Source organism: Salvelinus fontinalis, chromosome 29 (genome assembly GCF_029448725.1).
Source record: "Salvelinus fontinalis isolate EN_2023a chromosome 29, ASM2944872v1, whole genome shotgun sequence".
Lineage (NCBI taxonomy): Eukaryota > Metazoa > Chordata > Actinopteri > Salmoniformes > Salmonidae > Salvelinus > Salvelinus fontinalis.
The window spans coordinates 37,174,384-37,194,376 of record NC_074693.1 but is presented as its reverse complement, the minus strand read 5'-3'; the positions used below and the strand labels follow the sequence as shown (position 1 = coordinate 37,194,376).

Sequence of the window (19,993 nt, the reverse complement as noted above, 5' to 3'; positions counted from 1 at the left end):
ACCACACACGCAGACGCACACTCATGCAAAACACCTGCACCCTCATGCAAAACACCTGCACCCTCATGCAAAACACCTGCACCCTCATGCAAAACACCTGCACCCTCATGCAAAACACCTGCACCCTCATGCAAAACACCTGCACCCTCATGCAAAACACCTGCACCCTCATGCAAAACACCTGCACACTCATGCAAAACACCTGCACACTCTTACAAATGCACCTACTCAAAAACACAACTACACACACATACCGTCAAACTCGTACACACACATCATCAAACTTCCACTCTGTTTAGATTGGCAGGCCAGGGCCAGTAATAACTGTGGTTGTCAAGTTCTGGGTGAGAGCATCTTCTAACAGGACAGTCCTCTCTCTAAGAGAACACACACCACTGTTCCATACACATAATTTCTGATGCCTCGAGCTATTGGAACTGTGTCAGGGTGTGCAGTTAAAATTAGCAAAAAACACACACATTTCTTCCATTTCTTCTTCCAAGGCCGTGGGGTACCATCCAGAGACTTGTACCGAAACCACTCCTGCATTGTCTTAGCTGTGTGCTTAGGGTTGTTGTCCTGTTGGACCTGAGCGCTCTGGAGCAGGTTTTCACCAAGGATCTCTCTGTACTTTTCTCCATTCATCTTTCCCTCGATCCTGACTAGTCTCCTAGTCCCTGCCGCTGAAAAACATCCCCACAGCATGATGCTGCCGCCACCATGCATCACCATAGGGATGGTGCCAGGGTTTCCTCCAGACGTCACGCTTGGCATTCAGGCCAAAGAGTTCAATCTTGGTTTCATCAGACAAGAGAATCTTGTTTCTCATGGTCTGAGAGTCCTTTAGGTGCCTTTTGGCAAACTCCAAGCGGGCAGTCATGTGCCTTTTACTGAGGAGTGGCTTCCATCTGGCAACTACCATAAAGGCATGATCGGTGGAGTGCTGCAGAGATGGTTGTCCTTCTGGAAGGTTCTGCTATCTCCACAGAGGAACTCTGGACCTCTGTCATAGTGACCATCTGGTTCTTGGTGACCTCCCTGAGCAAGGCCCTTCTCCCCCGATTGCTCAGTTTGGCCAGGCAGCCAGCTCTAGGAAGAGTCTTGGTGGTTCCAAATGTCTTCCATTCAAGAATGATGGAGGCCACTGTGTTCTTGGGGACCTTCAATGCTGCAGAAATGTTTTGGTACCCTTCCCCAGATCTGTGCCTTGACACAATCCTGTTTCAGATAGGTGTGTGCCTTTCCAAATCATGTCCAATCAATTGAATTTACTGCAGGTGGACTCCAATCAAGTTGTAGAAACATCAAGGATAATCTCAGGAGTGGCACAGCGGTCTAAGGCACTGTATCTCAGTGATTGAGGCGCCACTACAGACACCCTTGTTCGAATCCAGGCTGTATCACAACTGGCCGTGATTGGGAGTCCCATAGGACGGCGCACAATTGGCCCAGTGTCGTCTGGGTTTTGCCGGTGTAGGCCGTCATTGTAAATAGGAATTTGTTCTTAACTGACTTGCCTAGTTAAATAAAGGTTACTTTTAATTTAAAATTTAAATAATCAATGGAAACAGGATGCACCTGTCTCATAGCAAAGGGTCTGAATACTTATGTAAATAAAGTATTTCTGTTTTTATTTTTAATACATTTGCAAAAATGTCTAAATCTGTTTTTGCTTTGTCGACATTGGGTATTGTGTGTAGATTGATGAGCAACATTTTTTATAAATCAATTTAAAATAAGGCTGTAACGTAACAAAATGTGGAAAAAGTCAAGGGGTCTGAAAACTTTCCGAAGGCACTGTATATCAACGAATTGGTGAGGGCACTAGAACAGTCTGCAGCATCCGGCCTCACCCTACTAGAATCTGAAGTCACATTTCTACTCTTTTCTGATGATCTTGTTCTTCTGTCCCCAACCAAGGAGGGCCTACAGCAGCACCTAGATCTTCTGCACAGATTCTGTCGGACCTGGGCCCTGACAGTAAATCTCAGTAAGACAAAAATAATGGTGTTCCAAAAAAGGTCCAGTTGCCAGGACCACAAATACAAATTCCATCTAGACACCATTGCCCTAGACAAGGGGTTCTTAAACCTTTTCAGCCTGGGACCCAAATGAGAAATTCTGTGTTTTCCTGGCCCCCAAGCTTTGGAAAACATGCAACTATATTTAAATATCGGTACATTTCATTGCCCTTATGCCTAAAAAAAAAAAGCAATATAGACAAAAACAAATAACAATGAAATACCCGTAAATATATTTTCATGTTTATTTTTCCCCATTAAAAACACTCTTACATACCTGTCTAGGTTGGAACTGTTGCTGTTAAAATACAATAAATAATTTTATTCTGAACTGGAATGAACGGATTGATCACATCACACAGATGTATAACAGAACACACACACACAGGCTTTTTGATCGTGCAACCCTAAGTAACAGTTCAGATAAAAAATGATCTGAAGGTTTCAACAAGCATGTCTATTCTCGGCTCAGTTTTTGACAGTACAACACTGAGGTCATGCTCAGCATTGCGACTGTTTCTGTACTTGAGAACCCTGACTTGCATAGGTATGTGGTGCCAAACTGGATCAGAACATCTACTGCTTTCTCAGTCAGGCAGGAGACAACTTCCTGTTGCAGATGAGCATCCCAGAACTGTGTGTGTTTGGCTCAAAAAGCATCTTGCTTCAATCAGTTTATTCCAGTTCAGACTAAAAATGACTACTTGCAACAGTTCCAACCTCGACTTGTTTTCAACAATCATTTCTACAGTAAAATGTACAGTAGGCCTGATCATTTTTCATCTTCACCTAAATATCCAATATCCAAGACTAAATATCCAAGATGGCATAGCAGTGCAGACGTGTTATGTCCGTCCTCTCGTGTGCTTTTGTATTTTTTCGTATTTTTTGTATATATTTCAATTTTATTTTCAATCTCTTCTCCATTTGATTTCAATTATACCTTCCAGTAACCTGCCTCACCCAATGTGATATGGAACCGCTATTATTTTAATTTTTAGACCTTATAGCAAGAACCACCTAGCCATCAGAAGCTAACCAGCTACAAGCTATTTAGTCATTGTTAGCCACTGCTAGCAGTCTTTACCTTCTGCACAGGTACCAGCCCTTTTTAAAAATATTTATTAAAAAAATTCGCCTGGATAATACTCGCCAGCCTACCAGTAACGGACTATCTCTCCACTACAACGCCGGATTCCTGCCGTAATCCCTGGACCATTACTCCTGATCTTCACAGCTAGCTAGCACCCACTGAGTTACCCAGTACCGAAGCTATCCCTGAGGCCCACCTCCCGGCCTACTCAGTTGTTCACCCGGACTCCACTCAAACACGGCTAGAACACACTACCTTGGCACCGGATCAACGCTGCTACTGAGTGGCTAACGCCCCTGCCCCAAAGCTAGCACCAGTTAACTGTGAGCCAGGCGCATCTCCCGGCTAGAAAACTAAATTACTACAACTACAATACCTCTTTCGCCATCTGGCTTGGATCCTTTGGCGACACGGCGCCCCGCCGTACCACCACGACTGGTCTGCCGACGAATACTCTATCCGCTGTGCCTTCAACCGGCCTCCGTCGGAGCAGACGCTTCTACTAGCCCCGAGCTACTAACTTTAAACGCTGTGTCGCCCGCATGCTAGCGTAGTAGCGACTACTCCACGGCTTCCCTGTTCCATCTATTGCTGCCCCCTGGACCCTATGATCACTTGGCTACATAGCTGATGCCTGCTGGACTGTCCATTAATCACGGTACTCCATTCTGTTTATTTATTTTAATTAATTTTTTTATCTGTCGGCCCCAGCCGCGAACTCAGGCCCTGTGTGTAGTTAACCGACCCTCTCTGCCCATTCATCGCCATTTTACCTGTTGTTGTTTTAGCTGATTAGCTGTTTTTGTCTCACCCGTTGTTGTCTTACCTAGCTCTCCAAATCAACACCTGTGATTACTTTATGCCTCGCTGTATGTCTCTCTCATATGTCAATATGCCTTGTATACTGTTGTTTAGGTTAGTTTTAGTTTACAATGGAGCCCCTAGTTCCACTCATTATACCTCTGATACCTCCCTTGTCCCACCTCCCACACATGCGGTGGCCTCACCCATTATAACCAGCTTATCCAGAGATACAACCTCTCTTATCATCACTCAGTGCCTGGGCTTACCTCCGCTGTACCCGCACCCCTGTCTGCTCATTATGCCCTGAATATATTCTACCACGCCCATAAATCTGCTCCTTTTATTCTTTTCCCCAACACTCTAGGCGACCAGTTTTGATAGCCTTTAGCCGTACCCTCATCCTACTCCTCCTCTGTTCCTCGGGTGATAGGGAGGTAAACCCAGGCCCTGTGTGTCCCCAGGCACCCTCATTTGTTGATTTCTGTGATCGAAAAATTGTTGGTTTCATGCATGTCAACATCAGAAGCCTCCTCCCTAAGTTTGTTTTACTCACTGCTTTAGCACACTCCGCCAACCCTGATGTCCTTGCCGTGTCTGAATCCTGGCGTAGGAAGGCCACCAACAATTCTGAGATTTCCATCCCCACCTACAACATTTTCCGTCAAGATAGAACTGCCAAAGGGGGAGGAGTTGCAATCTACTGCAGAGATAGCCTGCAAAGTTCTGTCATACTTTCCAGGTCTATACCCAAACAGTTTGAACTTCTAATTTTAAAAATTAACCTCTCCAGAAATAAGTCTCTCACTGTTGCCGCCTGCTATCGACCCCCCTCCGCTCCCAGCTGTGCCCTGGACACCATTTGTGAATTGATCGCCCCCCATCTAGCTTCAGAGTTCGTTCTGTTAGGTGACTTAAACTGGGATATGCTTAACACCCTGGCAGTCCTACTATCTAAGCTAGATGCCCTCAATCTCACACAAATCATCAAGGAACCCACCAGGTACAAATCCGTAAATCCGTAAACATGGGCACCCTCTTAGACATTATCCTGACCAACTTGCCCTCCAAATACACCTCCGCTGTTTTCAATCAGGATCACTGCCTGTATCCGCTATGGGTCCGCGGTCAAACGACCACCCCTCATCACTGTCAAACGCTCCCTAAAACACTTCTGCGAGCAGGCCTTTCTAATCAACCTGGCCCGGATATCCTGGAAGGATATTGACCTCACCCCGTCAGTCAAGGATGCCTGGTCATTCTTTTTAAGTAATTTCCTCACCATATTAGACAAGCATGCCCCGTTCAAAAAATGCAGAACTAAGAACAGATATAGCCCTTTGTTCACTCCAGACCTGACTGCCCTTGACCAGCACAAAAACATCCTGTGGCGGACTGAAATAGCATCGAATAGTCCCCGCGATATGCAACTGTTCAGGGAAGTCAGGAACCAATACACGCAGTCAGTCAGGAAAGCAAAGGCTAGCTTTTTCAAGCAGAAATTCGCATCCTGTAGCTCTAACTCCCAAAAGTTTTGGGACACTGTAAAGTCCATGGAGAACAAGAGCACCTCCTCCCAGCTGCCCACTGCACTGAGGCTAGGTAACACGGTCACCACTGATGAATCCATGATAATCGAAAATATCAATAATCATTTCTCTACGGCTGGCCATGCCTTCCTCCTGGCTACTCCAACCCCGGCCAACAGCTTCGCCCCCTCCGCAGCTACTCGCCCAATCCTCCCCAGCTTCTCCTTCACCCAAATCCAGACAGCAGATGTTCTGAAAGAGCTGCAAAACCTGGATCCGTACAAATCAGCTGGGCTAGACAAACTGGACCCTCTCTTTCTAAAAATATCCGCCGCTATTGTTGCAACCCCTATTACCAGCCTGTTCAACCTCTCTTTCGTATCGTCCCAGATCCATAAAGATTGGAAGCTGCCGCGGCCATCCCCCTCTTCAAAGGGGGGTGACACCCTAGACCCAAACTGTTACAGACCTATATCCATCCTGCCCTGCCTATCTAAAGTCTTCGAAAGCCAAGTTAATAAACAGATCACTGACCATTTCGAATCCCACCGTACCTTCTCCACTGTGCAATCCGGCTTCCGAGACGGTCACGGGTGCACCTCAGCCACGATCTAGGTACTGAACGATATCATAACCGCCATCGATAAAAGACAGTACTGTGCAGCCGTCTTCATCGACCTGGCCAAGGCTTTCAACTCTGTCAATCACTGTATTCTTATCGGCAGACTCAATAGCCTTGGTTTTTCTAATGACTGCCTCGCCTGGTTCAACAACTACTTTGCAGACAGAGTTCAGTGTGTCAAATCGGAGGGTCTGTTGCCCGAACCCCTGGCAGTCTCTATACCACAGGGTTCAATTCTCGCGCCGACTCTTTTCTCTGTATATATCAATGATGTCGCTCTTGCTGCGGGCGATTCCCTGATCCACCTCTACAAAGATGACACCATTCTGTATACTTCTGACCCTTCCTTGGACACTGTGCTAACTAACCTCCAAATGAGCTTCAATGCCATACAACCCTCCTTCCGTGGCCTCCAACTACTCTTAAACGCTAGTAAAACCAAATGCATGCTTTTCAACCGTTCGCTGCCCGCACCCGCCCGTCCGACTAGCATCACCACCCTGGACTGTTCTGACCTAGAATATGTGGACAACTATAAATACCTGGGTGTCTGGCTAGACTGTAAACTCTCCTTCCAGACTCATATTAAACATCTCCAAACCAAAATCAAATCTAGAATTGGCTTTCTATTTCTTAACAAAGCCTCTTTCACTCACGCCGCCAAACTTACTCTAGTAAAACTGACTATCCTACCGATCCTCGACGTCAGCGATGTCATCTACAAAATAGCTTCCAACACTCTACTCAGCAAACTGGATGCAGTCTATCACAGTGCCATCCATTTTGTTACCAAATCACTTTATACCACCCACCACTGCGACCCACCACTGCGACCTGTATGCTCTAGTCGGCTGGCCCTTGCTACATATTCGTTGCCAGACCCACTGGCTCCAGGTCATCTCTAAGTCTATGCTAGGTAAAGCTCCGCCTTATCTCAGTTCACGATAACAACACCCACCCGTAGCACACGTTCCAGCAGGTATATCTCACTGATCATCCCCAAAGCCAACACCTCATTTGGCCGCCCTTCCTTCCAGTTCTCTGCTGCCAGTGACTGGAACGAATTGCAAAAATCGCTGAAGTTGGAGACTTTTATTTCCCTCACCAACTTTAAACATCAACTATCTGAGCAGCTAACCGATCGCTGCAGCTGTACATAGTCCATCTGTAAATAGCAGACCCAATCTACCTACCTCACCCCCATACTGTTTTTATTTTATTTACTTTTCTGCTCTTTTGCACACCAGTATCTCTACTTGCGCATCATCATCTGCTCATTTATCAATCCAGTGTTAATCTGCTAAATTGTAATTATTCGCTCCTATGGCCTATTTATTGCCTACCTCCTCACGCCTTTTGCATACACTGTATATAGACTTTATTTTTTCTACTGTGTCATTGACTTGTTTATTGTGTTATTGGCTTGTTTATTGTTTACTCCATGTGTATCTCTGTGTTGTTGTTTGTGTCACACTGCTTTGCTTTATTTTGGCCAGGTCGCAGTTGCAAATGAGAACTTGTTCTCAACTAGCCTACCTGGTGAAATAAAAAAATACATCTGTACTTTTTCAGGGGTTTTGCACATCAGTAGCTAGTTAGCTTGCTTTGGCTAACGTTAGCTATTAGCTGTGTAACGTTACAAGGCCAGGGGATTGTTTGAAAAAGAAACTCACATCTACTACTATGAGAGATAGTACTCCCTTATTTCTGCGTATCATCACCTGTTATAAAATGACAACAATGCCTTGCTAGTTGACTTACTTTTCCACTGTTTCCTGAAGCATTCTGCCCTGTTCTGAAAGAACTCCCTGGGTTTACCGTCATGTTCTGCCCGGATGTTTGGTCAGGACGTGTCGTTTTATTCATTTGTTTGTTTTGAGAGACTCATTACTAAGTACTTCCCCACACAAAACACATTGTGGGCGCTCCTCGTTATTTCTCAAAGTTTGTATGAAAGAGACAAAATGTCATCACTGTATTTGCGTTTCATGACGATTGAGTTCAGTCAGAACATGTTGCTAGCATGAGTCCATTTCATGACAGCGGCGAGTGGGAATAACAAGTCATTGGCTTGAACAGGCTTGAACAGTGCTGCAGCGTGTGGGTCGCGGAGTGATCTTCAAGAAAACTGCATAAAAAAAGATCAGATAAACAGCGAAGCACACGGGCAACTCCCTCCACCTCTCCCACTCGCGCAGCTGCCAAACTGAGCAGAGACTGCTGAAAAGCAGAGAGCACACTGAACCGAGAGCGCAGTTTCACTTGGCCAAAGCGATTCCAGTAATTAATGAAATAATTATACATTTACGACTCACCATTATCAGGTTTGGGTCGTGACCCATACTTTAAGAAACACTGCCCTAGAGCACACAAAAAACGATACATACCTCGGCCTAAACATCAACGCCACAGGTAACTTCAACAAAGCTGTGAACGATCTGAGAGGCATGAAGGGCCTTCTATGCAATCAAAAGAAACATAAAATTTGACCTACCAAATCAACATAAAAATACTTGAATCAGTTATAGAACCCATTGCCCTTTATGGTTGTGAGGTCTGGGGTCCGCTCACCAACCAATAATTCACAAAATTGGACAAACACCAAATTGAGACAACATGCAGAATTCTTCAAAAAATATCCTCAGTGTACAACATAAAACACAAAATAGTGCATGGTCCTCAACAGAGAATACACAGTGGTAGAATACCTGACCACTCTGACTGACCCAAACTTAAGGAAACCTTTGACTATGTACAGAGCATAGCCTTGCTATTGAGATAAAGGCTGCCGTAGGCAGACCTAGCTCTCAAGAGACAACAGGCCATCACAGCAGCAAGAATTCTGTCATCTGTTGCCAGAAGAAAATATGACATTTGAAATGTTTTTATTCTTTTGGAGCTATTGTTAGTGTAATGTTTACTGTTATTATTATTTTTTATTGTTCATTTAACTTTTGTATCTATTTCACTTGCTTTGGCAATGTGAACATATAGACATGGAAAGAGCAAGAGCGAATGAGGGAGAGGGAATGAGCAGGAGGGAGAGGGAATGAGCAGGACAGAGAGAGGGAGGGAGAGGTAAAGTGAGAAGAAGCGAGAGACTGAACCAAAGACGATGGGAGATAACCAGAGCTAGAGCGAGAGAGACAGTTAAGATGTGTGATCGAATCACAATAAGATTAAATGGATAAAGGAAAGTGTAGATGTCAGAGAAAAAGAGTGGCTAAGATTGATGATAAAGTGAGGGTATGTGTGTGTATGTGTGAGAGAGAGACACTTCCAGATGACTGAGCTGTGAACAGGACTAGAAGTGGATCACAGCCAATGAGACAGAGAGGACAGGGTGACACTCTCAGGTCACCACGGCGACTAGGGCAATGTCACACACACTGTTCATCAACTGCCCCGGTCCGTCTGCCTCTAGTGTTGTGTTGTCTTAGTGGTAGTTTTCTTTAGTCATGCAATCTGGCTCCGGTCCAATATCCACACTAGTGTTGTTGATGGCTAAGCCTAAGTGCATTGCATTTGTTCTCCTAAGACCTAGGTACTATTGTCCCGTTGCTTCTTGAGTACGCTGTGTTACGATGCAGAGATTCTTTGAGTTTGCAACCAGGTTGGGGTGGAATTACTCTTTCACGCTAGCATACCACTTAGAATGAAGAAGTGTATTCGACTCGCTGTCCTCTATAGCCTATTGCAGTGTTTAGTTTACATTTCATTATTTTCACCAGTGATATACTGTAATATACAGTTTATATTATTGATTATATTTTAGCTTGTAAAGTAAAAATGCAGTGGTAAGCTAAATCCCAAGAGTAAAATGTAGGTGCAGTGGATGTTTTAAGGCTGCTGCCAGGATATATTGAATTCAAAGTAAATTAACTTCATCTTGAGAGAGAAAGGGGGGAGGAAGGGAAGAAGAAATGCAGAGTTAAATATCATTTAAGGAGGAATGGAGTGTGTGTGTGCGTTGGCATGTGTTCTGCTCTCTGTGTGTGTGGGACCGTGAGGGAGTTAGAGAGGGAGGGAGAAAGTAGCATAGGGAGAGGCAGCGAGAGATAATTGGTGTGTTAATTCATTCATTGGCCAGATAGGCCAGTCTACTTCTCTCCTTCTCCATATATCCATCTTCCTCTCCTTCTTCTCTTGGGTCCATGAGGACAGTACCAAGCTCAGTTTCTGTCAAAGCTGATGGGGCCCTAGAGGCACCCCTTGCCTCACCTCCTTCCTCTCCCACCCTCTATCCCCTTCCCTTTGGGGGAGTCAGCCCATCATGAGACCCTGGGAGATGAACTGTGACTGATTTAAATATAATTTAAGGAGGAATGGAGTGTGTGTGTGCGTTGGCATGTGTTCTGCTCTGTGTGTGTGTGGGACCGTGAGGGAGATAGACCGCCTTGCAAACAGTCAGCCTGTGGTGCTCTGCAGGGAGTGGAGGAGGGTGAGGTGGGTGGGAGGGAGGGTGGGTTTTTAAAATATTTATTAGGATCCCTATTAGCTGTTGCGAAAGCAGCAGCTACTCTTCCTGGGGTCCACACAAAGCATGAAACATGACATAATACAGGACATTATTAAACAAGAACAGCTCAAGGACAGAACTACATACATTTAAAACAGAACACACAGCCTACATATTAATATATACACACAACATCTAGGTCAAATAGGGGAGAGGAGTTGTGCCATGAGGTGTTGCTTTATCTGGTTTTAGAAACCAGGTTTGCTGTTCATTTGAGCAATATGAGATGGAATGGATATATAATATGAGGTGGAAGGGTATTATATAGAGCCATGCAATAATGGCTCTATATAATACTGTATGTTTTCTTGAGTTTGTTCTGGATTTGTGGACTGTCAAAAGACCCCTGGTGGCATGTCTGGTGGGGTAAGTGTGTGTGTCAGAGCTGTGTGTAAGTTGACTATGCAACAGTTTTGAATTTTCAACACATTAATGTTTCTTATAAAAACAAGGGATGCAGCCAGTCTCTCCTGGCAAGCATAGTATTAATATTAGCCCGCTGATTACAATGAAGAGCAAGACGTGCCGCTCTGTTCTGGGCCAGCTGCAGCTTAACTTGGTCTTTCTTTGCCGCACTTGACCACATGACTGGACAATAATAAAGATACAGTAAGACAAAACTGGAGTCTGCAGTGTGGTGTCAAAAAAGCAGAGCATCTCTTTTTTGGGTGGGTGGATGGATGAATGCAGATAGATGAAGAGCCAACCCCCCCCAACACACACACACACACACACACACACACACACACACACACACACACACACACACACACACACACACACACACACACACACACACACACACACACACACACACACTGTAACACACTCTCACCAGCTCTCCAGTTCATTAGAATGCAACTTGACAGATAACTTATTTATTCTCTTTACATCTTAACTCAATATTATAAAGCTTGAAGTTTAGTATTTTATAGCAGAGAGTGCAGATTTCCCCCTAAAGAAACTCATGGGTGAGCAGGCTGATGGACTAAATCGTTCCCAGGTAATCCAGACTGAGTAAATCAATGTCAGATCAACCAGGCGGACGAATCAATCCCACATCTACCAGACAGACGGACAGAGCGACAGACAAATCGATATCAAATCAGCCCAGACAGTCTAATCTATTATTGTCACATACACCATCTGTCTAAACCAAGACTGTAGGCCTATTTAATTTCATATAGTCCTATAGTTATTAGTTTGTGTAGGGTAGACGTTTAATTTTATAGTTTGGTTGGTGATTTGGATAGGATAATGTGTCTTATGTGAAGGTCCATGCTTTGATTGGTTGTTAAGTTCTGAGGGAGACATTGATGCGACGCAATTCATTTTCAGTTGGACTGCTTACGTTCTAATCAACATCACGCCTTAGCTGTACACTGCAAGTAGCATTTATAATGTTTGCGCTCCATAGTCTTCCGTAGTCTTTTGCGGTATCACTCTGCAGCTGACTCCGCAGACGGAAGACATTGTTAGTGTTGGGCTGTACTGTATCTCATAGAGGAGCCTGATTTATCATTGCACCACTGCGTTCCAAATGGCACTCTATTGCCTACATGGTGCACTACTTTTGACCAGAGCCCTGCTTCAAAGTAGTGCACCAAATAGGGAATAGGCTGCCATTCGGGAAGCAATCTATCACTGGGCTGGTAGCTTATCCGGGACGGTTGCGTGGGAGCCGCACAATAGAAGAAGTGATTTGATGACACAACCAGTCTATTGAGATTAAAGGCAGTCTGCCCAGCCCGCTTAATCAAAGCCCCCTCGATCGATTCACGCCAGGAGCCATGACTTACTCACCTCTCATCCTCTCTCTCCCTCCCTCTCCCCCCCCCCCCTTTCTCCTCTCTCACTATATCTTTCTCACTCTCCTCTCTGTAGCTTTCTACTCTGTCTTTTTCTCTTCTCTTTCCTCCCTCTATCATCTATCGTCTGAGAGTCCCAGGCTTGGCCAAGGAGAATGAGACAATGTTCCCTATCGATTAACCAAGCGGCCTTGTACCCTGGGGGGACTGCAGGATGGATAGGCTGCCTATAGGGTGGTGTGTTTGTGTGTGTGTGTGTGTGTGTGTGTGTGTGTGTGTGTGTGTGTGTGTGTGTGTGTGTGTGTGTGTGTGTGTGTGTGTGTGTGTGCACGCACAAGTTTGTGCTTACATGCGTGCATGTGGTGGACATTCTGTACTGTAATATTTCATTACTAAGTGCAAATGTGTGTAATTGTCTGTGTGTCAGCTCAAAATTCAGTACAAAACAGACTGCATTTAAAATCTTGCTCCTTGGCCCGTATTTTGAGAGAGGCAGGGGAAACTAGGTCTCTGTGGTGAGACTGGTTTCATAATGCATGAGGAGGAGAGGACCGGGCTGAGCAGGTAAACATCCCTCACATCAAATGGAGTGAGAAAAGATAAGGGGGGGGAAAGGAAGAAAGAGTGAGGAAAGATGGAGAGAGGAGGAGACAGGATGCCGACTCTTTCCTTAACTTGTACCTAGAATGCCCGGGGCTAGGTTGAGAAAGGATTGTATTTAAGAAGCACTTGGATAATAATATTTGTGTGGCTTAGAATGAATGCTTGCTGGTCTATACATAGGCTACAAATGAATGCTTACAGTAACGGTATAGGAAAAACATGCAAACATTTGAATATAACAGAGACATAAAGTAGATAAGTATTCAGTGTATAGAATTAGATGTAATACTGAAACACAGTAACATATATATATATATACAGTACCTGTCAAAAGTTTACACACCTACTCATTCAAGGGCTTTTTCATTATTTTAAATATTTTCTGCATTGTAGAATAATAGTGAAGATGTGAAAACCATGAAATAACACATATGGAATCATGTAGTAACCCAAAAAGTGTTAGTGTTAAACAATTATTTGCAGCCCAAATAAATGCTTCACAGAGTTCAAGAAACAGACATATATTTTAGATTCTTCAAAGTAGCCACCCTTTGCCTTGACAGCTTAGAATGCTAAGAGTGTCCAGTCAACCCTGGTGCGTGTGTTCTTGTGTGTGCGCTGTCTGTGTGTTTATGTATGTGCTGTATGTTTTGTCTTTATAGGCATGCTCCCCCATTTAACACATACAGCTGCATATCTGTATGTTTATCAGTGTATGGTCAAGTTGAGTGCCTGCGTTTCCGTGTGTGTGCAGGCTTCCATGTTAACCAACACAGCTTGGAACACACAGCTGAGATCTGAGAAAGTTTAACTTATCTTTGGTAACATCTGAGTCTTTGTTTCTCTGGGTGTTACATCTCAGACAGTTTGTCAATATGCTGTGTTTATGGTGTAAAGAATATTGTGGCTGCTGCCTGTCTGGTCTGATGCAGTTTAGTGTGTACAGGGTAGTCTGCCATCGCAAAGTGCTGAGTTATCCTAGTCGGGGCTACAGAGGCACAGAACAGTACACACAGAGCATTCGGAAAGTATTCAGACCCATTCCCTTTTTACACATTTTGTTACATTACAGCCTTATTCTAAAAATTATTCAATAAAAAAAATCCTCATCAATCTACACACAAAACCTCATATTGACAATGCAAAAACATGTTTTTAGAAATGTTTCCATATGTATGTATGTATGTGTGTGTGTATATATATATATATATATATATATATATATATATATATATATATATAAATAAAAAATTCAGACCTATTTGCTATAAGACTTGAAATTGAGTTCAGGTGCATCCTGTTTTCATTGATCATCCTTGAGATGTTTCTCGAACTTGATTGGAGTCCACCTGTGGTAAATTCAATTGATTGGATATGATTTGGAAAGGCACACAGTTGACAGTGCATGTCAGAGCAAAAACCAAGCCATGCGGTTGAAGGAATTGTCCGTAGAGATCCGAGACAGGATTGTGTTCAGGTACAGATCTGAGGAAGTGTACCAAAATACTTCTGCCACATTGAAGGTCCCCAAGAACACAGTGGCCTCCATCATTCTTAAATAGAAGAAGGTTGGAATGACCAAGACTCTTCCTATAGCTGGCCGCCTGGCCAAACTGAGCAATCGCGGGAGAAAGGCTGTGGTCAGCGAGGTGTCCAAAAACCTGATGGTCACTCTGACAGAGCTCCAGAGTTTCTATGTGGAGATGAGAGAACCTTCCAGAAGGATAACCATCTCTGCAGCACTCCACCAATCAGGGCTTCATGGTAGTGGCCAGACGGAAGTAAAAGGCACATGACTGCCCGCTTGGAGTTTGCCAAAAGGCACCTAAAGGACTCTCAGACCTTGAGAAACAAGATTCTCTTGTCTGATGAAACCAAGATTTTACTCTTTGGCCTGAATGCCAACCGTCACATCTGGAGGAAACCTGGCAAACCCTACGCTGAAGCATGGTGGTGGCATCATCATGCTGTGGAGATGTTTTTCAGCGGCAGGGACTGCGAGACTAGTCAGGATGGAGGGAAAGAGGAACGGAGCAAAGTACAGAGAGATCCTTGACAAAAACTTACGTGGCGTGAAGGTTCACCTTCTAACAGGACAACGACCCTAAGCCCACAGCCAAGACAATGCAGGAGTGGCTTCAGGACAAGTCTCTGAATGTCCTTAAGTGGCCGAGCCAGAACCCGGACATGAACATCTCTGGAGAGACCTGAAAATAGCTGTACAGCGACGCTCCCCATCCAACCTGACATAGCTTGAGATGATCTGCAGAGAAGAATGGGAGAAACTCCCCAAATACAGGTGTGCCAAGCTTGTAGCGTCATACCCAAGAAGACTGCTGCCAAAGGTGCTTCAAAAAAGTACTGAGTAAAGGGTCTGAATACTTGTGTAAATGTGATATTTCCATGTTATTTTTTCATGCATTTGCAATCATTTCTTTAAAAAAGTGTTTGCTTTGTCATTATGGGGTATTGTGTGTAGAGGCAAAAAAAACAATTTAATGATTTTTAGTATAAGGCTGTAATGTAACAAAATGTGGAAAAAGTCAAGGGGTCTGAATACTTTCAGACCCCTTGTGTGTATATATACCGTAGTGTGTGTTGACACCACTTCAAATGAGTGGATTCGGCTATTTGCTGACAAGTGTATAAAATAGAGCACACAGCCATGCCATCCCAGGAAAGGGCTGAAAATAGCCCATATTAATATACACTATATATACAAAAGCAAATGAGTGGATTCGGCTATTTCAGCCATACCCGTTGCTGCAGGTGTATAAAATCGAGTATACAGCCATGCAATCTCCGTAGACAAACATTGGCAGTAGAATGGTCTTACTGAAGAGCTATGTGACATTCAACGTTGCACCGTCATAGGATGTCACCCTTCCAACAAGTCAGTTGGTCAAATTTCTGCCCTGCTAGAGCTGCCCCGGTCAGCTGTACGTTCTTTATTGTGAAGTGGAAACCTCTAGGAGCAACAACGGCTCAGCCGCGAATTGGCAGGCCACACAAGCTCACAGAACGGGACCGCCGAGTACTGAAGCGCGTAACTTGTAAAAATTGTCTGTCTTCGGTTGCAACACTCAATACAGAGTTCCAAACTGCCTCTGGAAGCAACGTCAGCACAAGAACTGTTCTTCGGGAGCTTCATGAAATGGGTTTCAGTAACCGAACAGCTGAACACAGGCTTAAGATCACCATGCGCAATGCCAAGCGTTGGCTGGAGTGGTGTAAAGCACTGGAGCAGTGGAACACGTTCTCTGGAGTGATGAATCACGCTTCACCATCTGACAGTCCGATGGACGAATCAGGGTTTGGCGGATGCCAGGAGAAAGCTACTTGCCCCAATGCATAGTGCCAACTGTAAAGTTTGGTGGAGGAGGAATAATGGTCTGGGGCTGTTTTTCATGGTTCAGGCTAGGCCCCTTATTCCAGTGAAGTGAAATCTTAACGCTACAGCATACAATGACATTCTAGACGCTTCTGTGCTTCCAACTTTGCGGCAACAGTTTGGGGAAGGCCCTTTTCTAATTCAGCATGACAATGCCCCCATGCACAAAGCGAGGTCCATACAGAAATGGTTTGCTGAGATCAGTGTGGAAGAACTTGGCTGGCCTGCACAGAGCCCTGACCTCAACCCCATTGAACACCTTTGGGATGAATTGGAAGGCCGACTGCGAGCCAGGCCTAATCGCCCAACGTTCCAACATCTAGTGGAATGCCTTCCCAGAAGAGTGAAGGCTGTTACAGCAGCAAAGGGGGGACCAACTCCATATTAATGCGCATGATTTTGGAATGAGATATTCGACGAGCAGGTATTAACATCCTTTTAATCGTATAGTGTACTTGTGGGCCTTTTCCACACGGACTTAAATCAAACAAATCAAATCACACTTTGTCACATGCGCCGAATACAACAAGTGTAGACCTTACCGTGAAATGCTTACTTACAAGCCCTTAACCAACAGTGCAGTTCAAGAAGAGTTAAGAAAATATTTACCAAGTAGACTAAATTAAAAATGTAGAATAAAAAGTAACACAATAAGAATAACGAGGCTATATGCAGGGGGCGCCGGTACCGAGTCAGTGTGCAGGGGTACAGGTTAGGTAATTTGTACATGTAGATAGGGGTGAAGTGACTATGCATAGATAATAAACAGTGAGAAGCAGCAGTGTACAAAAGGGAGAGGGGAGGGTCAATGTAAATTGTCCGGTGGCGATTTAATTAATTGTTCAGCAGTCTTATTGCTTGGGGGTAGAAGCTTTTGAGGAGCCTTTTGATCCTAGACTTGGCGCTCCGGTACTGCTTGCCGTGCGGTAGCAGATAAAATGGTCTATGACTTGGGTGACTGGAGTCTCTGACAATTTTATGGGCTTTCCTCTAACACCGCCTATTATATAGTTCCTGGATGGCAGGACGCTTGGCCCAGTGATGTACTGGGCTGTTCGCACTCCCCTCTGTAGCGCCTTATGGTCAGATGCCGAGCAGTTGCCATACTAGGCGGCGATGCAACCGGTCAGGATGCTCTCGATGGTGCAGGGACATTACACATTCAGTAAAAGTTTGTTAGGAGTTTTCAAACCTCTAAAGTAGCTTAATATCAAGACATTTGTTGTGTAAATCCATCTATATGCCTCCACTGCAAATATATATAAAGATTAACACAAAATCAAAGATGGAAAACCAGAAAGTAATTTTGGATTGGAGGCATATAGTTGGATTTATACACCCAATTTCATTTGACGTGGTTTCATCTTGGCATTAGTCTACTTTTGATGTCTGAAAAAACATAATCTTACACATGTTTGTTTATGAGTGTAATGTCCCTTTAGTGAAACATGGAACGAGGAAGTAACTCCCCCAGATAATCTTATTCAATTTGAGATGGAGTTAAAGTGCTTTTGCATCACTATCATTAACATCACTCATTTGACCTTTCACATCCTAATGGCACATCAGGGGACAACACTGACGATTTGTTGAAACACAGTGGTACCGATAGCTTAGGGGTGGTAGGGTAGAAATGGGCTTCCTTGTGTCCTATCATGTGCCTCCTCGTGGTGAATGTATCATCTATTTACCAGATGGGAATAAAGGCTTTAGGGGAGAGAACCTCATAATCTTTATTGAGCATGTGATGTGGTTCATCACCAAGCCTATCTCCCGGCACAGCTGAGATTCATAAAGCTTATCAAGCAGTTAGAAAGAGAGCAAATATTTGGATTTAAATGTTTACACGGCTTTCTTCAGGAAATGACTGTTTTGCATATCGTAATTTTTCAGAATTGGTCTCTAATCAAGCATAATTGTGTTGTTTTCCGTTATAGGTACACGTTTCGGTGTGTACTCTGTGTACAAGCTTTGATGTAGGCCTAGGCTACACGGATACGATTTGCTCCTTGTTTGCCTCAAACAATTGCTTTATCTTTATATAGCCACGATATACATGATTTAGGCTACTATTTCCATCTAGCGAAGGATTACGTATGTCTCAATTCGTTACACGTGTTGTTATTGTAAAGTAAGATTTGAACGGGCAAACAGATCATAGGAATGGTGCTGCCGGAGGGCCGTCTATTTTATTGGGTGAAACTATGAGAAGTGAGTTGCGTTGAGGGGCATTCTTCTCTTGGTGTAGTAGTTGCTGTATGGCTGCTCTAATCAGTGTTTTGTTCTTTTCCCCTTTTTCATGTTATCGATGCCTATTTTCGTCACAGTGTGTTTATACAAGCTACTCTGTGTCTCGTCCAAAAAGTGTGTGTGTGTGTGTGTGTGTGTGTGTGTGTGTGTGTGTGTGTGTGTGTGTGTGTGTGTGTGTGTGTGTGTGTGTGTGTGTGTGTGTGTGTGTGTGTGTGTGTGTGTGTGTGTGTGTGTGTGTGTGTGTGTGCGCGCAAGAGATTCTTATATTTGGTTCCCATAGGCATAGCTAATCGAATCGAGCGTGAGTACATTTGTAAGACAGTAACTTGGCAAAGAGTTGTTTTTCCTCCTCTCCGTTTTCAACATCTCATTGGTATCCAGTGACAAAGGCAACCGCATGTTCTGCTCCTCATCTGAACCAGGAGCCACTAATCCACCTCCAGCTTCTCCTCGCTCTCCTCTTACACAGGAAGATACAGGACCAGGGGCACTGCCCCGCTTCGACCAGAAGCTTATTGTTTCCATTTATTGACTCTTACGATAACACAGTTCCTACATTATGTGTCTGAGTTATAACAAAGTGAGTTATGCCAAAGTGAGACACTGGCTCGTGCACCCAGGCCTGAATGTCAATGAAATAGTAGTATGTCGGATGAATTCCCTCTGTCTTGTCGGTAAGCATGGACGCAGGTTTGGATGTGGATCATGTGTTGATGCTGAAGTGTGTGTGTGTTTTGGGTTTGTGAATCTAATCGCATCCTCTGTCATTCTCCTCTGTCTCCCCAGATGGCGGACAAAACAGAATTTGGATTACTGCTTCCTCATGATGTACGCCCAGTCCAAAGGGACCTACTATGTGCAGGTACGAAACCTCAAGCCTCTTGCAGCATGCATTTGTTTACAGTGTTTTCTGTAAAGACTGAAGAAATGAGTATATTCTGCATTGTGAAATGAGAATCTTTGAAGTGTGTAAACACTATGAACTGTTTGTTCTTGGGAAAGATTGTTCTGACACGTCAGTGCTTGGAACTACATTGCTCACAGGGCAGCCATTTCACATAACCCTTGGACAGGTGGCACTCAACAACAGCTATAGTCCTACAGAGGCAATCTAGAAAGCTATCGTGAGGGTGACACAGCAATAATATTTGCCCCAGTCGTTTCCCGCTGCTGAGGCTGCGTTCCTGAGAGCCGACGAGCGGCTGCCATTTAGATTTTTGATTTGATTTATTAGGATCCCCGTTAGCCGACGCCAATGGCGACAGCTAGTCTTACTGGGGTCCGAAACATAGTGAAAAATTAATTACAGACAAAATACTTTAGAATTTACATACATTTAAAAACATGAACATGTGG

The 19,993-nt window shown here is 44.2% G+C and overlaps 1 protein-coding gene across 1 annotated transcript in view; it reads left to right on the top strand.

The window, feature by feature from the left end:
* Positions 1-19,993, top strand: part of LOC129827948 (alpha-1,3-mannosyl-glycoprotein 4-beta-N-acetylglucosaminyltransferase B-like) — a 229,780-nt gene that overhangs the window by 131,880 nt on the left and 77,907 nt on the right. The window contains exon 7 of the mRNA XM_055889251.1: positions 19,424-19,499. Within this exon, the coding sequence (XP_055745226.1) occupies positions 19,424-19,499 (76 nt within the window). The remainder of the gene's footprint in view (positions 1-19,423; positions 19,500-19,993) is intronic.